We start from the raw sequence: 13889 nt of genomic DNA, 5'->3' as shown, positions 1-13889 counted from the left end.
TGTTGTTGATATTGAGTTGGGCTTATATGGGTGGTTGTGATATCCATCTTTATTATGGAACTAAGCATAATTGAAACTGAGATTTTGAAATGACTTTATAAACTGTGCAATAAGTGATATTAAGAATCATCAAGTGGAATGACAGTTTTTATACTATCTTTTCGGAACTGATTTCTTTATGTATTATTATATTTTATTTTTTATATATTACTTATTGTCCCCGAGGCACTCACTGAGTACGAAGTACTCAGGCATACCATTGTTGTTTTTGATGGTATGTTAGGTAGCGGAGGAGGCGGAGTTCTTGATACTTCGGTCGCTTAGAAAGGACTTTATTTGCATTCTTGCTGATTTGGTGAGCCCACACGTCCATTCGTGGGACACCCTTTTATTTTGTTCTTCTATTATTAGTTTTGAAATTTTAGCGTCCCGATGAGTCAAACTATTACCTCTTTATCCTAGAAGCTCCATAGTATACATTGTTGTGGGTAGTTAATGAGTTTTGTTAACTCTTGGGCGTTGTCACGTTTTGATTAACTCTTATGATATTAAAGACTTTCGCTGATTTAATTCATGTAGTCATAATTTGTTACATTTAATTTATAAGTTGTTGGAGGCAAACGTTGAACACAGCGGGTTCAAGTATTATTATTGTGTTGTTTAGGTTCTTCCGATGTTGTTCATGACGTCGGATGCCGGTCACGTCTAGGGTGGGTTTTGGGGCGTGACATTTTCCCGCACACAGGACTCGAACCCGAGACTTTTGATGAAGGGTGGAGGAATCCTATCCATCTCACAACAAACCTTGTTGGTAATATTTCTTATATCAAAATTGTATTAACCCAAACTCATAAGATAAGTCCAAGATTATTTTAAACCATCTACTTTTTCATTTTCTTGATCACCAAAAAACAAAGTTCATACTAGGGGATAGAGAGAGAGAAAAGAGAAAACAAAAAAGGTGTTGGGAGGGTGAAGGTGAGTGTGTTATGGCTACAAAAAAAAAGTTCCATCCTTTTTTTTTTTGGCTACAAAACCAAACCTAGCACCAAATAGCAACGAACCAGTAGCTCTTTCACCCTCTATAACCATGAAAATAGGCGCTTAATTAAACCTCCATAGCCACCATTAAACACCAAAAATTAGCTGTTAGCACCACTATGACAACCATCTAAAACCTCCATTAAAACAAGCTCTCAACCACTTTTTTTATTTTTTATGCTTTTTTATTTTTTTAACCATCTCAATAGCCATGAAAACCAGCTAGTAAGCTAAACCGTCGAGAAACCACCATTTCCAGGTTTTGTAACGTCTCCCTTCGTTGTCCCTTTTCTTCTTCACTTCATAAAATCCTTCTACTATCTCTCTTCTTTCTGTCTATCATATTCTTTCTCTCTTCTCCAATCCTTTACTTTTAATATATCTTCTTCACTTCATAAAACTAATATCTTCTGAGTACTTTATTATCTCTTCTCCAATTTTTAGTTCTATTATCTTTTTGAGCACTTTATGGAGTCTCCACCACTATCACCGCTATCATCACCACCATTTTCACCGCTAACGCCACCATATTCACCGCTATCATCACCACCACTATCACCGCTATCATCAGAGGCGGATCCAGGATTTAAAGTGTGTGGGTTCCTAATAATTTTTTATTCATATACAGTAATAACTAGGAGCGGCAAACGAGTGGGTCGGGTCGGATTAGACATGAGCGGGTAAATAACGAGTTAACCAAAAATAAATAAAATATCCGATCCGCCCATATTTAACACGAACAAAAAATGAATTAATCGAGGGATAATATGAACATGACTTTAGGAATAGTCAGATAAAAACACAAGCTAAAAACTAAAATAAGCTTTAACTCCAAGAAAGTAAGAGCTCATGAAAAATAACAAGCAGACAAATGAGTATTAATAATATGAATATCCATTTTTTAGTGGATAATATCGATAATAGTCATATTTGATCTATTTTTAAAAAGTAGGTTATCCAACTCATATTCAATGGTTATATTAGATAGTTACTTAATTTTTTTATCCATTTTGCCAGTGCTAGTAATAACTAAAAAAACGAGTATTGTATTCAATATATATTATATATATTTACAAATTAACAAACCACTTAAACATAACATATATTTTAGCTAGAGGTGGGGCATGAGATGGTTAATTGAAAATTAAAAAATTGTAACATAATATAAGAGAAACTAAAGTAAAAGAATGAGAAATTATTGTGGGGTTTTCATTTGGCTGGTGTAGTGTTTTAATTTGGTTGGTCTAGTGTGTAGTGTTTTGTAGAAAACAAAAACAAAAAAGAGAGAAGAACTTTGGTGAGGCCAACGAGGTTTGAACCCTCGCCTAACACTGGAACATATCCTTAACTGCGTTCCATTTCGCCACGGAACTATCTGCCTGTTTCAGTAGGGGGTTCCAGGAGGAATTCTATATCAGTAACGATTTTTCCATATACAGTCTCGACAAAAGTTACAGTGTCGGGTGTGGGTTCCCAGAACCCACGACAGCGTAGATCCCGCCCCGCTATCATCACCACCACTATCACCGCTATCATCGTCAGCACCACTATCACAACCACTATCAACACCATTAACATTGTCGTTCATCGAAGAGCCCAAGACTTTAATTCGGGAAGAATTCAATGCCCTTAAGGTACTTTTGCTATATATATATATATATATATATATATATATATATATATATATATATATATATATATATATATATATATATTGAGTTTATATATGCCTCTCTTAATTTCTTTGAATTTTCTAAAGCAGATATATTGAGTTTACAAGTACTGCTGATGTGTTCAAATTCTTGTTATTTACTTGTTAATTTTAGGAGGGGGTTCTTCACATAATCAACACTCATACACCTGTATATATATATTATATTGAGTTAAGGGTGTCAAGTGGGCCGGGCCAGCCCGAACCCGGCCCGGTAAACCCGGCCCACCACACCCGGCCCAAACCCACTAAGATGTGTAAGGGGCTTGGCTAGGTGGGTTTTTATTGGGGGTGGGCGGACAAGGTGGACGAGCCCGCCGGCCCCCCACCGGCGCCCGGGTGATGGCCCACCGGGGCACCGGCCCGGCCCGGCCCACTTCAAATTAAAAAAAAAAAAAAGATAAGTACTACATTTATTACTAATAATAAGTATTTTAAAAACATTGTATCCCAATAAAATAGTTGTAGCTATAATTGTGGGATTCTTAAAATTTTGGAAGCAAATATATGAAATATTTATTAATTATTCAAACCATAGTTAGAATCTTACTTTAGTTAATTAAAACTTAACCATTAAAACATGTAATGTGTCTCTTATTCAAGTAAGAACTTGGGGAAAGTTTGTAAGCTTTAAAGTTTAAATTCGACTTTGCAATTATTGATTAATAAAACTAAAGGCTCACTGAGCCTTTGAATTTCTTTTCAAATTTGTGTTATAATTTTATTTATGATTTTATTTACAAGAATAATAATTTGTACGCAGTCAAAATAGAACTATAAATGTAATTGTGTAAAACTAATCCTACACAAGCAGCAACTCCAAGATAAATTTCTACAAGGAGGGACAAACATTGATCAGTGCCCAAAAGCAACAAGACATTATAATGAGGTGACAAAATCGGTGAAATGACAAGCCTCTGCGAAATTGCCGATGCGTGAAATAAATCAAATACCCCTTTTAAGTTACTATCTTGCTTTGGCTTACACAAGTTCAAAAATATTTCAATAGGTTATACAGTATGTAATAATATAAACTATTAGTTATATATATAATAATATATTAATAAAATCTTATTAGTTTCAAATATTTTATATATAATAATAATTAAATATTTTTTAGCTTATTGAATTGTCTCCGCCGATGATGGAGAGGTGACAATCTGCACATGACATTAGGACTTAGGATCAGATGAGATAATTAATTAAGAACTTTGGTTTAGTATCAAAACTCATGTGCATTGTAACCATTTAGTTCCCATTTAGATGAGTAGGAAATTTAGAGAAAGAGGAGAGTAGAAATTGTGAGATAATATGGAGAAGAATGAATGGTATTTATAGATTGAAAATAGGGCGAAAGTATAATTTAAGGAACTTGATGGTTAAAATAAAGTCGACAACAACTAGATTTTAAAGTATCAAACTTAATAAATTTTAGTATTAGAATTTTTTTTTAAAATAATTAAAACCCAACCCGGCCCACTAATGAAAACCCGGCCCGGCCCACTAACGGGCCCGGTTAGCCCGAGGTGTAGCCCCTATCCGAGGTGGGCTGGGCCGGACACCCTTTCCCTCTCCAAGCCCGGCCCCTTAACTTACGGCCCGGCCCGGCCCCGACCCGGCCCCTTGTGGCCCACGTTTAAATGGCCCGGCCCGGCCCGACCCGGCCCACTTGACACCCTTATATTGAGTTTACCAGTAATGCTGATGTTTTAATTTCTTATTTACTTGTTAATTTTAGGAGGGGGTTCTTGATCACATAATTAACATTCATACACCTGAAGAGGCTACACGAATTTTTATGGAGGTATATATATATATATATACTGAATCCTTTTTGTTTTAAAAGACGGATGATGTCTGTTAATATATGTGTAACATTTAGGGATTTTTATACTGTACAACAACACCTAACAAGGTCTGTATAATGAAAAATAATTTTGATATTTAATTTTTATACACTTGTTATATATTGAGTATATATCAACGACAACCCCAAAATTGCTACGATTAAGTGGTGAATTTTTTTAGCATCCTAACTAAAAATGTTAAGATCTCTAAAACCAAGATCGAAATAAGTGGAACAAATTAAAGAGATAAAGCCATTAACTAATGTTGTAACAATGTAACTAAATAAGTGTTCAGATATATAGTTTAATTCCGGAGAATTCCCTTTAATTGATCCTCTTGATTTTTTCTATTGAAAAATTAGAAGATCACTAAAAATAAATAAATTAAAAGATCACTAACACAGGAACAAAAAGGAAAATTTTCAGCACTAAAAGATACTAGTTTTGTTTATGATAGAGCAGTTGAATGATGTGGTGCGACACTTAATTAGATTATAAAGAATCTATATAATTTCAGCATACTAAAACAAATCATCACTAAAAAAAAGGTTTTAAACATGAAGCAATGAACTTCATTGCTAATCTATTGCTAAATTGGTCGTTGCTAACAATTTTTTTTGCTAATTAGTCGCTAAATAGCATTAACAACGAATCTTGTTTTTTAGCTATGAAATTTCTCCATAGCTAATTCATGATTTTTGTAGTACTGTATGGTGTAGGTTTTCTTTAGGTTAGTTTAACTTTTTAATTAGGCATATGATTCTTTAAGGAATGTACAAAATCTAATAAGCATGTGGAGGATCTCATGTTCGAGCTCTGAGAATGAAAAAAATCTTGATAGGGAGCGTTTCCCCTTTAATGAGCTTTACACGGAGGGAATTCAGACTAGTCGCTAGGCCTTGCGAAGAAGTTAATCGATCCTAAAAATCGATGGGGTTATTTCTTATGCATAGGCAGGGCGGATCTAGGTTCTCCTGAACCCCCTCGGCAAAAATTTATAATATATATAAAAGGTAGTTTTTATTTTTATTTTTTATGTACATATAGATTTTGAATACCCTAAACATAAGACTAGAGGTTGGTTAAGGGGATTCAAAATTTACCTTGAGGTTAAGTTCAAATCTCAGACACTACATGTTTATTTTCGAACCCCCTTGGCGAAAAATCCTGGATCCGCCACTGTGCCTAGGATATCCATAATCAATTTGAAGTTTAGTAAATTTGTTCCAAAAGGATAAAATGGCTCTATTTACTTTGAATAACATGCATCTTAAATACAAGTAAATTTGATGAGGCCTGAAATGTAATTAGATAAAATAACATGAACCAAAAGTTCAGACGAGTAAAAGAAATAAGAATATAAATCTTCTTAGACAAGAAAAAGTATGAAGTTAATTCGGTGTTCTAAATGCTCAACTAGTTGTTCTTACTTGGCTTTTTCTTGATGCATTTAGATGTTTATATCAACACAAATCATTTGCTCATTTAACTCTTAAACTTCTTGTGTACGTAATTTAGTGACTTTCCTTTTATTAAGTGGAACTTGTGCATGATAATCGTCATAAAATTTCCTTTATATGGTTTAAACTAGTACTGGTATAATTCCTTTTTTCTCTCTCTTTATTTTGGTTGTTAGCTTATGCAAAATCTTCATTTATTTCCGATATGCTACATCATATCTTTAAAAAGTTCTATCAATAATTGTGTTTATTGAATTGGTGCAGAATCTTTAAATTTGTCGATTACTTGTTCTACATTTACCAATTCATTCCTTTCTATTGTATATTCATGACACGTTGGTGCATGTTGAATTTTCTTTCTTTATTTTTGTCGCACGTTGGTGCAGATTTTCATTTATTTCTGATAAGCTACATTATAATTTATTCTTTCAGTTATCATTCTTTACTTTTGTAGCACATCAAAATCTTAAATTTTGTCGAGTACTTGTTCTACATTTATCTATTTATTCCATTCTATCGTGTACCCATTGCAAATATTTGTTTGTTGGATAAGATACAAATCTTCATTTTTGTCGGGTACACTACTGTTTTTCTTTAATTCTTTATTTTTGTCAGTGTTCGTGCAAATTGTAAATTTGTCAGGTGCTTGAACTGCATTTATTTATTTATTCGTTTTATCGTGTACTCACTGCAAATCTTTATTTTGTCGTTTACACGATTTAATTAATCTTATCCCTCCATTCTCCTTCAAACACGCGCGTGACAAGCACTCACACACACTTATTTATTGTAATTCAATAATACTTAGTATAACAACTTTTTTTTTTTTTAGTATATATGCCAATTTGTTATTGACACAATGTTGCTTTTATTTGAAATTGTGGATTTAATCCTTATTAGTTTCACAGGTTAAACTTTCCTAGCTATCCATTGGATTTGGGATATTTTAATTCAATCCTCATATATGATGTTATGTGGAATTAATTTTATTTTAACATAGGCATTTATAAAATTATAATATAGGGTTTATCAAAGAGCATTATGAAATTCAATCCTCATTTCTTTGCTTGAAATTTGTTCATTTGTTCAAAGCTAACTTACAATTATTTACGTCTGAGTTTAACTTATAAACAACTCATAAACGCATAATGAATCCTTTGAATCATTCAACTTTATTTATTACCTTTTTTTGTTTTGTTTTGGCAGCTACGGCTTTGTACCTGTGGATGCGGTGAAACCAAAGGAAAAGGTGATCCAAAAAACAAAGGAATAGGTCTCTGAAACTGGTGACAATGTCAAAAATGGACGCTGGACTCCTTAAAATAAAAGATATGGTTTGCATATTTGTATTTGAATTTGTTGCTGTTTTGAACTAGTACTTCATCAGACCTTGTAGTTAAACTTCAGTGTTATGCTGCACTCTCTTTGGTTTACTGATCTTGTTCTAGTAATGAGCAAGATTCACTAGCTTTGGAATCAATACGCTGCTTTAGCAGAGGATTACATATATACCAAAGTCCAAGCTGCTTTTTGTTTGTGATTGTCACTAATACTATTTCCCTAGGATAATTATACTCTTATTTTCCCAATTATAATCGTACCCTTAACTTGTCTGTGCTCGTTTTTCCTTGGCTTTTCAAGCTTAATGTCACGCTCCCAAACTGGGATAAGACTTGATTAGCACCCATCATGTACTAAACGGTTGAGTGAACCCTGTATTTGTAGGAAAAAACAAGGAAAGATAGGAAATTTTCTGTGTGTATTCCTTGTAGCAAGAACGTGTATAAATACAATCTAATGGAAGAAAAGAATGTTCTATTCTAACTAACTATACCACAGCTGTCCTGTACATGATTGGCTGTCAAAATACCACAATTGTACTATTATTCTTTGTACAAGAAATAGGAAAATACTAGAAGGAATACGTGTACAAATATGTGGTATATTCCTTGAGAATATCTGTATATCTCTAAAGTGGGCTGTGCAGTGTTAAGTCTTCACTGGGCCTTTTTTTTCTTTTGTATCCGGTCATCCAAAACTAAAGGCCCAAGTGTATTAAACAGCCCAAGTGTATTAAATAGCCCAAAATGAGTTTTGTCATTCTTGGTTGATATGTACGATGTATTGTCTGAAAACCTCTTCTCAGTTGAAAGCTTTGTCAATTTCTTCTTATTCACCAAAGAACAATTTCCATGTGCAACACCCCCCCTCAAGTTGGAAGGGTGTGGATAAACCCCCAGCTTGCCAAGTCAATTATTGTGAGGAACACCTAGAAGTGATTTGGTGAATATGTCGGCTAGTTGAGAGGTGGAAGGAACAAAATGCAACGAGATAAGTCCGGCAAGAAATTGTTCATGGGACAAAATGACAATCGATCTCCACGTGTTTGGTACGTTCGTGGAAGACAGGGTTTCGTGCAATATGAATTGCAGCCTAAGAATCTGAGTAAAGAGGTACATGAAGAGAAGGGGAAACGGTGAGATCAGTCAACAATCGAACTAACCAAGTAATCTCAGCAACAACTCGACGCATTGAACGATATTCAGCCTCTGCCGAGGAAAGTGAAATCAAAGGTTGCTTCTTTGATTTCCACGAGATAGGAGTACCCCCAAAACTGATGAAAAATTCGCTAATTGATCGATGAGTTTCTGGACAAGAACCCCAATCGGAGTCGCAATAAGCTTGAAGATCAAAGGTAGAAGTAGATCGAAACAATAAGCCAAGACTTGGGTTTCCAATTAAATAACGGACACAGTGAATAGCTGCTTGAAGATAAGGTTGTCGAGGTGATTGCATATACTGACTGAGGTGTTGAACAGCAAAGGAGAGGTCGGGTCGAGTATGGGTCAAGAAGTTTAGTTTACCCACAAGTCGACGAAATATGGTTGGGTCGGTAAGAAGTTCACCAACATCTGCCTGAAGTTTAGTAGAAGGTTCAATTGGGGAAGAAACAGGTTTCTTGTTGAGGCAATGGAATTCTGAGATAAGGTCAAAGGTAAACTTCCTCTGTGTCACTATCAAACCTTGTTTCTCGTAGAGTAATTCCATACCAAGAAAATAGTGAGCAAGTCCAAGATCCTTAATTTGAAATTCTAAATGTAGAAACACCTTTAGAACAGCTAATTCAGTAAGATCATCCCCTGTTACTAAGATATCATCAACATAGATAGCAAGAATGCACACACCAGTGATTGTTTTCTTGAAAAAGAGTGAATAGTCATTCATAGAATGAGAATAACCCTTGAATTGGAGAGCAGAAGTAAGCCTTGCATACCATTGGCGAGATGCTTGCTTAAGTCCATAAAGGGACTTGTTTAATTTGCAAACAAGCTTAGGATTAGAAACCACTACTAAAAAAAGGGGAAAACTCGACGGCCAAAACCGATGGACCGAGTCGGTTTTTTTAATGAAACCGACGGGAAACCGACCTTTTACGGTCCGTCGGTTTTCATAGCCTCGCTTTTTGGAAACCGACGGACCACGTCGGTTTTTCCCGACGGACAGCGTCGGTTACGTAGTCCGTCGGGTTTTTTTCAATAATTTTAAAAAATAAATATAAATTAAAAAACCGACGGACAGGGTCGATTTTTTTAATTTCTGATTTTTTTATCTTACATAAAAATAATATATATTTTATGAAAAAAACGACGCACTGCGTCGGTTTTCTATTTAGTTTTTTTTATTTTAAATAAAAACCGACACAGTAGGTCAGTTTTTTCATAAAATTTAATAATTAATTTCCAGAAAACCGACGGACTGAGTCGGTTGTCCGTCGGTTTTCTGGAAAATTTCCTGCATGCAAATCATGCATTTTCTGCAACCACACCTTGCAGTAAAACCGCATGTAACAGAACTGTAACTAGCATTAAAATGCTCCAAATCAATTCTAAAAGAGCCGCAACACATAAAATCACCCTAAGTAATAATAAAACACATCAAACACTATCTAAACACATCAAATACGATCTTAATAGACCTTCAAAGTTCAGAAATATTTAAATGTCCAACCAAAAGGGTGCAGCCGAAACAGAGTATGGTGTGAAACCATCCGCACACAAACCCAAACGAATGTTTCTTGGTTCACTAGCAAAATCAGGATAAGTTCTATCAAAATGTTTCCACGCTTCTCCATCCGATGGATGACACATAACACCAGGTGGCCTTCTATTTTCGCTATGCCATCTCATGTGAGGAGCAAAACTTGGCGATGCAAACAACCTCTTTAACCTAGGTATAAAAGGTAAATAATGCATCGCCTTAATTGGAACCGTCTTTCCACTAGGTGTCCTTTTATAACGCGCATGTCCACATATTTTATATTCATTTAAATCAGCATCTTGCTTATAGAACAACATACAACCGTTTGGACAACAATGAATTCTATCATACGACAATCCTAATTTGGAAACCAATCTCTTTGCTTCATAGTAACTCTTAGGTATGTCGAATTCGGACTAACTAGTTCCCCTACAAGCTTAATCATTGAGTCCATAGCCTTTCCAAAGAATAAATCCAATCTGATTTGATGTTAATCATTCTAACTGCAACAAACAACTTAGAATGCTTTGACTCCCTACCCAAAGTGGACGACTAGCCTCTTCTAATTCTTGATAGAAGCGCATTGCTTCTTCATTAGGAGGTTCCTCAAAATTTTGCTCAAAGTTCAAACCCATCGTACGCCAAAAGCATCATTAACCATATCATTAACTCTATCATATTGGACATGACTATATTCCCGATACACACTACTTTTACCGACAACCATATTGTAAAATATACCATTGACCCCATCGCCTCTCCATGATCGGTCAAACATAATATTTCGCTAAACCCACGACTATATAAATGAACCCTAACCGCTTCCTTTCAAATACTTCATACACCGGCAATGAGAACAAGGACACCTAATTACCCCTTCATTTTGAAAAGGGTGAAGTGTCATTGCATGTGTGATAAACCCATCAACACCTTTAACAAATTCATCATGTACACCCACACGATTACTATTATTCATATTATACACCCACATACGATCCATCTACAAAACTATACCCACAAATTATTGAGGTTATAGAAATATATTATAACTTAAGAATTCTAACTTAAAATATAACTTAAGAAAACACAATCCCAACCACTTCTAACTTTGAATTCACAATAACAATTCTAACTTTAATAATTTATAAATTCTAACTTTAATATAATTTTGAAAAGCACAATCCCAACCAATTCTAACTTTGAATTCTCAATAACAATTCTAACTTTAATAACTTATGGATTCTAACTTTAATTCTAAAATTTGAAAAGTAAATCTAGTCAAATAAAGTCTACATTTTAGTTTTGAGGTTATAGAAATATTATAACTTAATAATTCTAACATAACTTAATAATTCTAACTTTGAAAAGCACAATTCCAACCAATTCTAAAAAGTGAAAAGTAAATCTAGAGAAATAAAATCTACATTTTAGTATTGAGGTTATAGAAATACTATAACTTAACAATTCTAATTTGAAAAGCACAATCTCAACTAATTCTAATTTGGAATGATCAATAACAATTCTAATAACTTATGAAATTCTAACAAAAAGCACAATCCAACAAAAAAAAAAAAAACTAGTCAAATAATTAAAGTATACATTTTTGCACATATTCAACATCAATAATATTACAAAGAATGATAACTAAGCTAACACAAATACATTGATAAAGAACATGAAATATAACACAATCTCAAGCCAAAAAAAAAAAATGACAACTAAACTAGTCAAATAAAGTTTACATTTTTTTCACAAATTCAACATTAATAACATTGCAAATGATGTTTAACAAAGCTAAATAGATTAGCATTAGGCCTAAAATCTACAAATAAAACTAAAATTGAAAGAATTTTAAAAGCCCTAATTTAAGAGAAACTAACCTCAAGTAATTAACTTCAAAACGGGTCTGGGGTTGGTGGGGACGGGCTGCGCAGGCGGCGGCGTTGGGCGGTGGCGAAATGGGTGGATGGGCTGGCCGGAGGGGAGGGGGCGGCGGGTAGGGTTTGGGGGGGGGGGGGGGGGGGGGGGGTTTTAATTTGGAAGAGAAGAAGAAATGGGTCTAAAACCCGTCTGCTACCATTTTAAAGAAAAACCGACGGACAAAACCGACCTTGTCCGTCAGTTTTTCTAGCACGTTTGACCAGATTTGACTCAAAAATTAAAAAAAAAAAAAAGGAAACTGACCCTGTCCGTCGGTTTCCTAAAAAAAAATTATTTATTATTTAAAAAAAAAACAAATTGAATTGCATATTATTTAAAATATTTTTAAAAATAAAACTAACGTACGACGTCGGTTTTATATTAATTTTTTTTTTTAATAAAACCGACGTGGGACGTCAGTTTTTTTGGCGGTTAAATATTTTTAAAATTCTGCCAAAAAAACTGACATCGTCCGTCGGTTTCTAATTAAAATAATTTTAAAAAATTAGAAATGTAAAAAACTGACGTGTCGATTTTTGGCAGTTTTTTAGTAGTGAACCTTCAAACCAGCAGGAATCCTCATATATACTTCTTCTTGTAAATTGCCATGTAAAAGGCATTATTAATATCTAATTGGAGCAAATCCCATCCCTTTTTAATAGCAACAGCAATGAGACACCTGACTGTAGTCATTTTAATCACTGGAGAATAGGTTTCAGTATAATCGATTCCTTGTCTTTGAATATCACCCCTAATAACCAAACGAGCTTTGTATCTCTCAAGTGATCCATCTGCTCGATACTTAACTTTATAAACCCATTTTGAGGGTAAGGCTTTGTGACCAGGAGGAAGTGGGACTAAATCCCATGTGTGATTTGCCTGTAGAGCTGAAAACTCTTGTTCCATTGCAGCTTGCCAACAGGGGTGCAATGATGCTTGTGAAAAAGTAGTTGGTTTAGTAATATGGGCAATGGTGTTTGGGAAAGATTGATTAGAGTGAGTTAAAGCAGAAAATGAGAGTGTAAGAGGATGAAGAAGTCTTTATGAAAACAAGTGTTAGTCACATCAGATAAACAAACAGCATTGCAAATATAGTCTGCCAAATGAGGTGGTGGATTTTTAATTCTGGAAGACTGTCTAATGGGAACAGGATTAGGATTAGGAACTGGTTCATTAGGAACTGGGTCATGAATGGGAGCTTGATCAGGAATAGGAATAGAATCATGAATAGGTGACATAGGAGGTGAGAGGTGAGAGATGAAAGAGAATCCGTAGGAAGAGGAGAATGTGTAGGAGTTGAAGATGGAACAATAGGAGATTTAGCTTGAACAATGGTAGTGTGATTTGGAATGGTTGGTGAATGATCAGAAGTGGAAAAATCAGTGTTGGAGGAAGTAGTGATAGGGACTGAAAGTGGTGTAGAAATGGGATATGTAGGAAAAACAAGAGAAGAGGGTGAAATGGATGAAAATGGAAAAACAAACTAAAAAAACTTGACATTTCTAGAAACAAAAACCTTTTTAGTTTGTAAATCCAGAAGTTATAACCCTTTTGATTAGAAGGATAGCCAATAAAGACACACTTGGTTGCCATGGGATCAAGTTTGTTTCTTAAATGTGGTAAAGTACTAGAATAACAAAGACAACCAAATGTCTTGAGTGAACCATAATCAGGAGAAGAGTGAAAGAGGATTTGATATGGTGTTTTATGGTTTAAAACTTTTGAAGGAAACTTGTTTTTCAAGTAGGTAGAGGTTAAAAGAGAGTCCCCCAATAAGACAAAGGAATATGAGATTGAAAAAGCAATGCCCTACATGTTTCCAAAAGATGTCTATGTTTCCTTTCAACCACACCATTTTGTTGTGGTGTGGCA

General features: G+C 34.6%; 2 protein-coding genes across 2 annotated transcripts in view; both read right to left on the bottom strand.

Annotated features, from left to right (window-relative positions):
• The window catches only part of LOC132034936 (hyphally regulated cell wall protein 3-like), a 4353-nt gene extending 1724 nt beyond the window's left edge, over positions 1 to 2629 (bottom strand). The window contains exons 1-2 of the mRNA XM_059425267.1: positions 2526 to 2629; positions 1532 to 1644 (exon numbers count right to left, since the gene is read on the bottom strand). Of these exons, the coding sequence (XP_059281250.1) occupies positions 1532 to 1644; positions 2526 to 2629 (217 nt within the window). The remainder of the gene's footprint in view (positions 1 to 1531; positions 1645 to 2525) is intronic.
• A 5863-nt stretch (positions 2630 to 8492) lies between these two features.
• Positions 8493 to 10732, bottom strand: LOC132034935 (uncharacterized mitochondrial protein AtMg00810-like). The gene is made up of 2 exons (XM_059425266.1): positions 10637 to 10732; positions 8493 to 9368 (listed from the first exon to the last, which is right to left on the bottom strand). Exons 1-2 carry the CDS (start codon positions 10730 to 10732, stop codon positions 8493 to 8495), a joined length of 972 nt encoding a protein of 323 aa, XP_059281249.1.
• Between the last annotated feature and the right edge of the window lie 3157 nt (positions 10733 to 13889).

Source organism: Lycium ferocissimum, chromosome 10, assembly GCF_029784015.1.
Source record: "Lycium ferocissimum isolate CSIRO_LF1 chromosome 10, AGI_CSIRO_Lferr_CH_V1, whole genome shotgun sequence".
Taxonomy (NCBI): Eukaryota; Viridiplantae; Streptophyta; class Magnoliopsida; order Solanales; family Solanaceae; genus Lycium; species Lycium ferocissimum.
The sequence above is the reverse complement of the archived record's forward strand: the minus strand, read 5'-3'. Positions and strand labels throughout refer to the sequence as shown.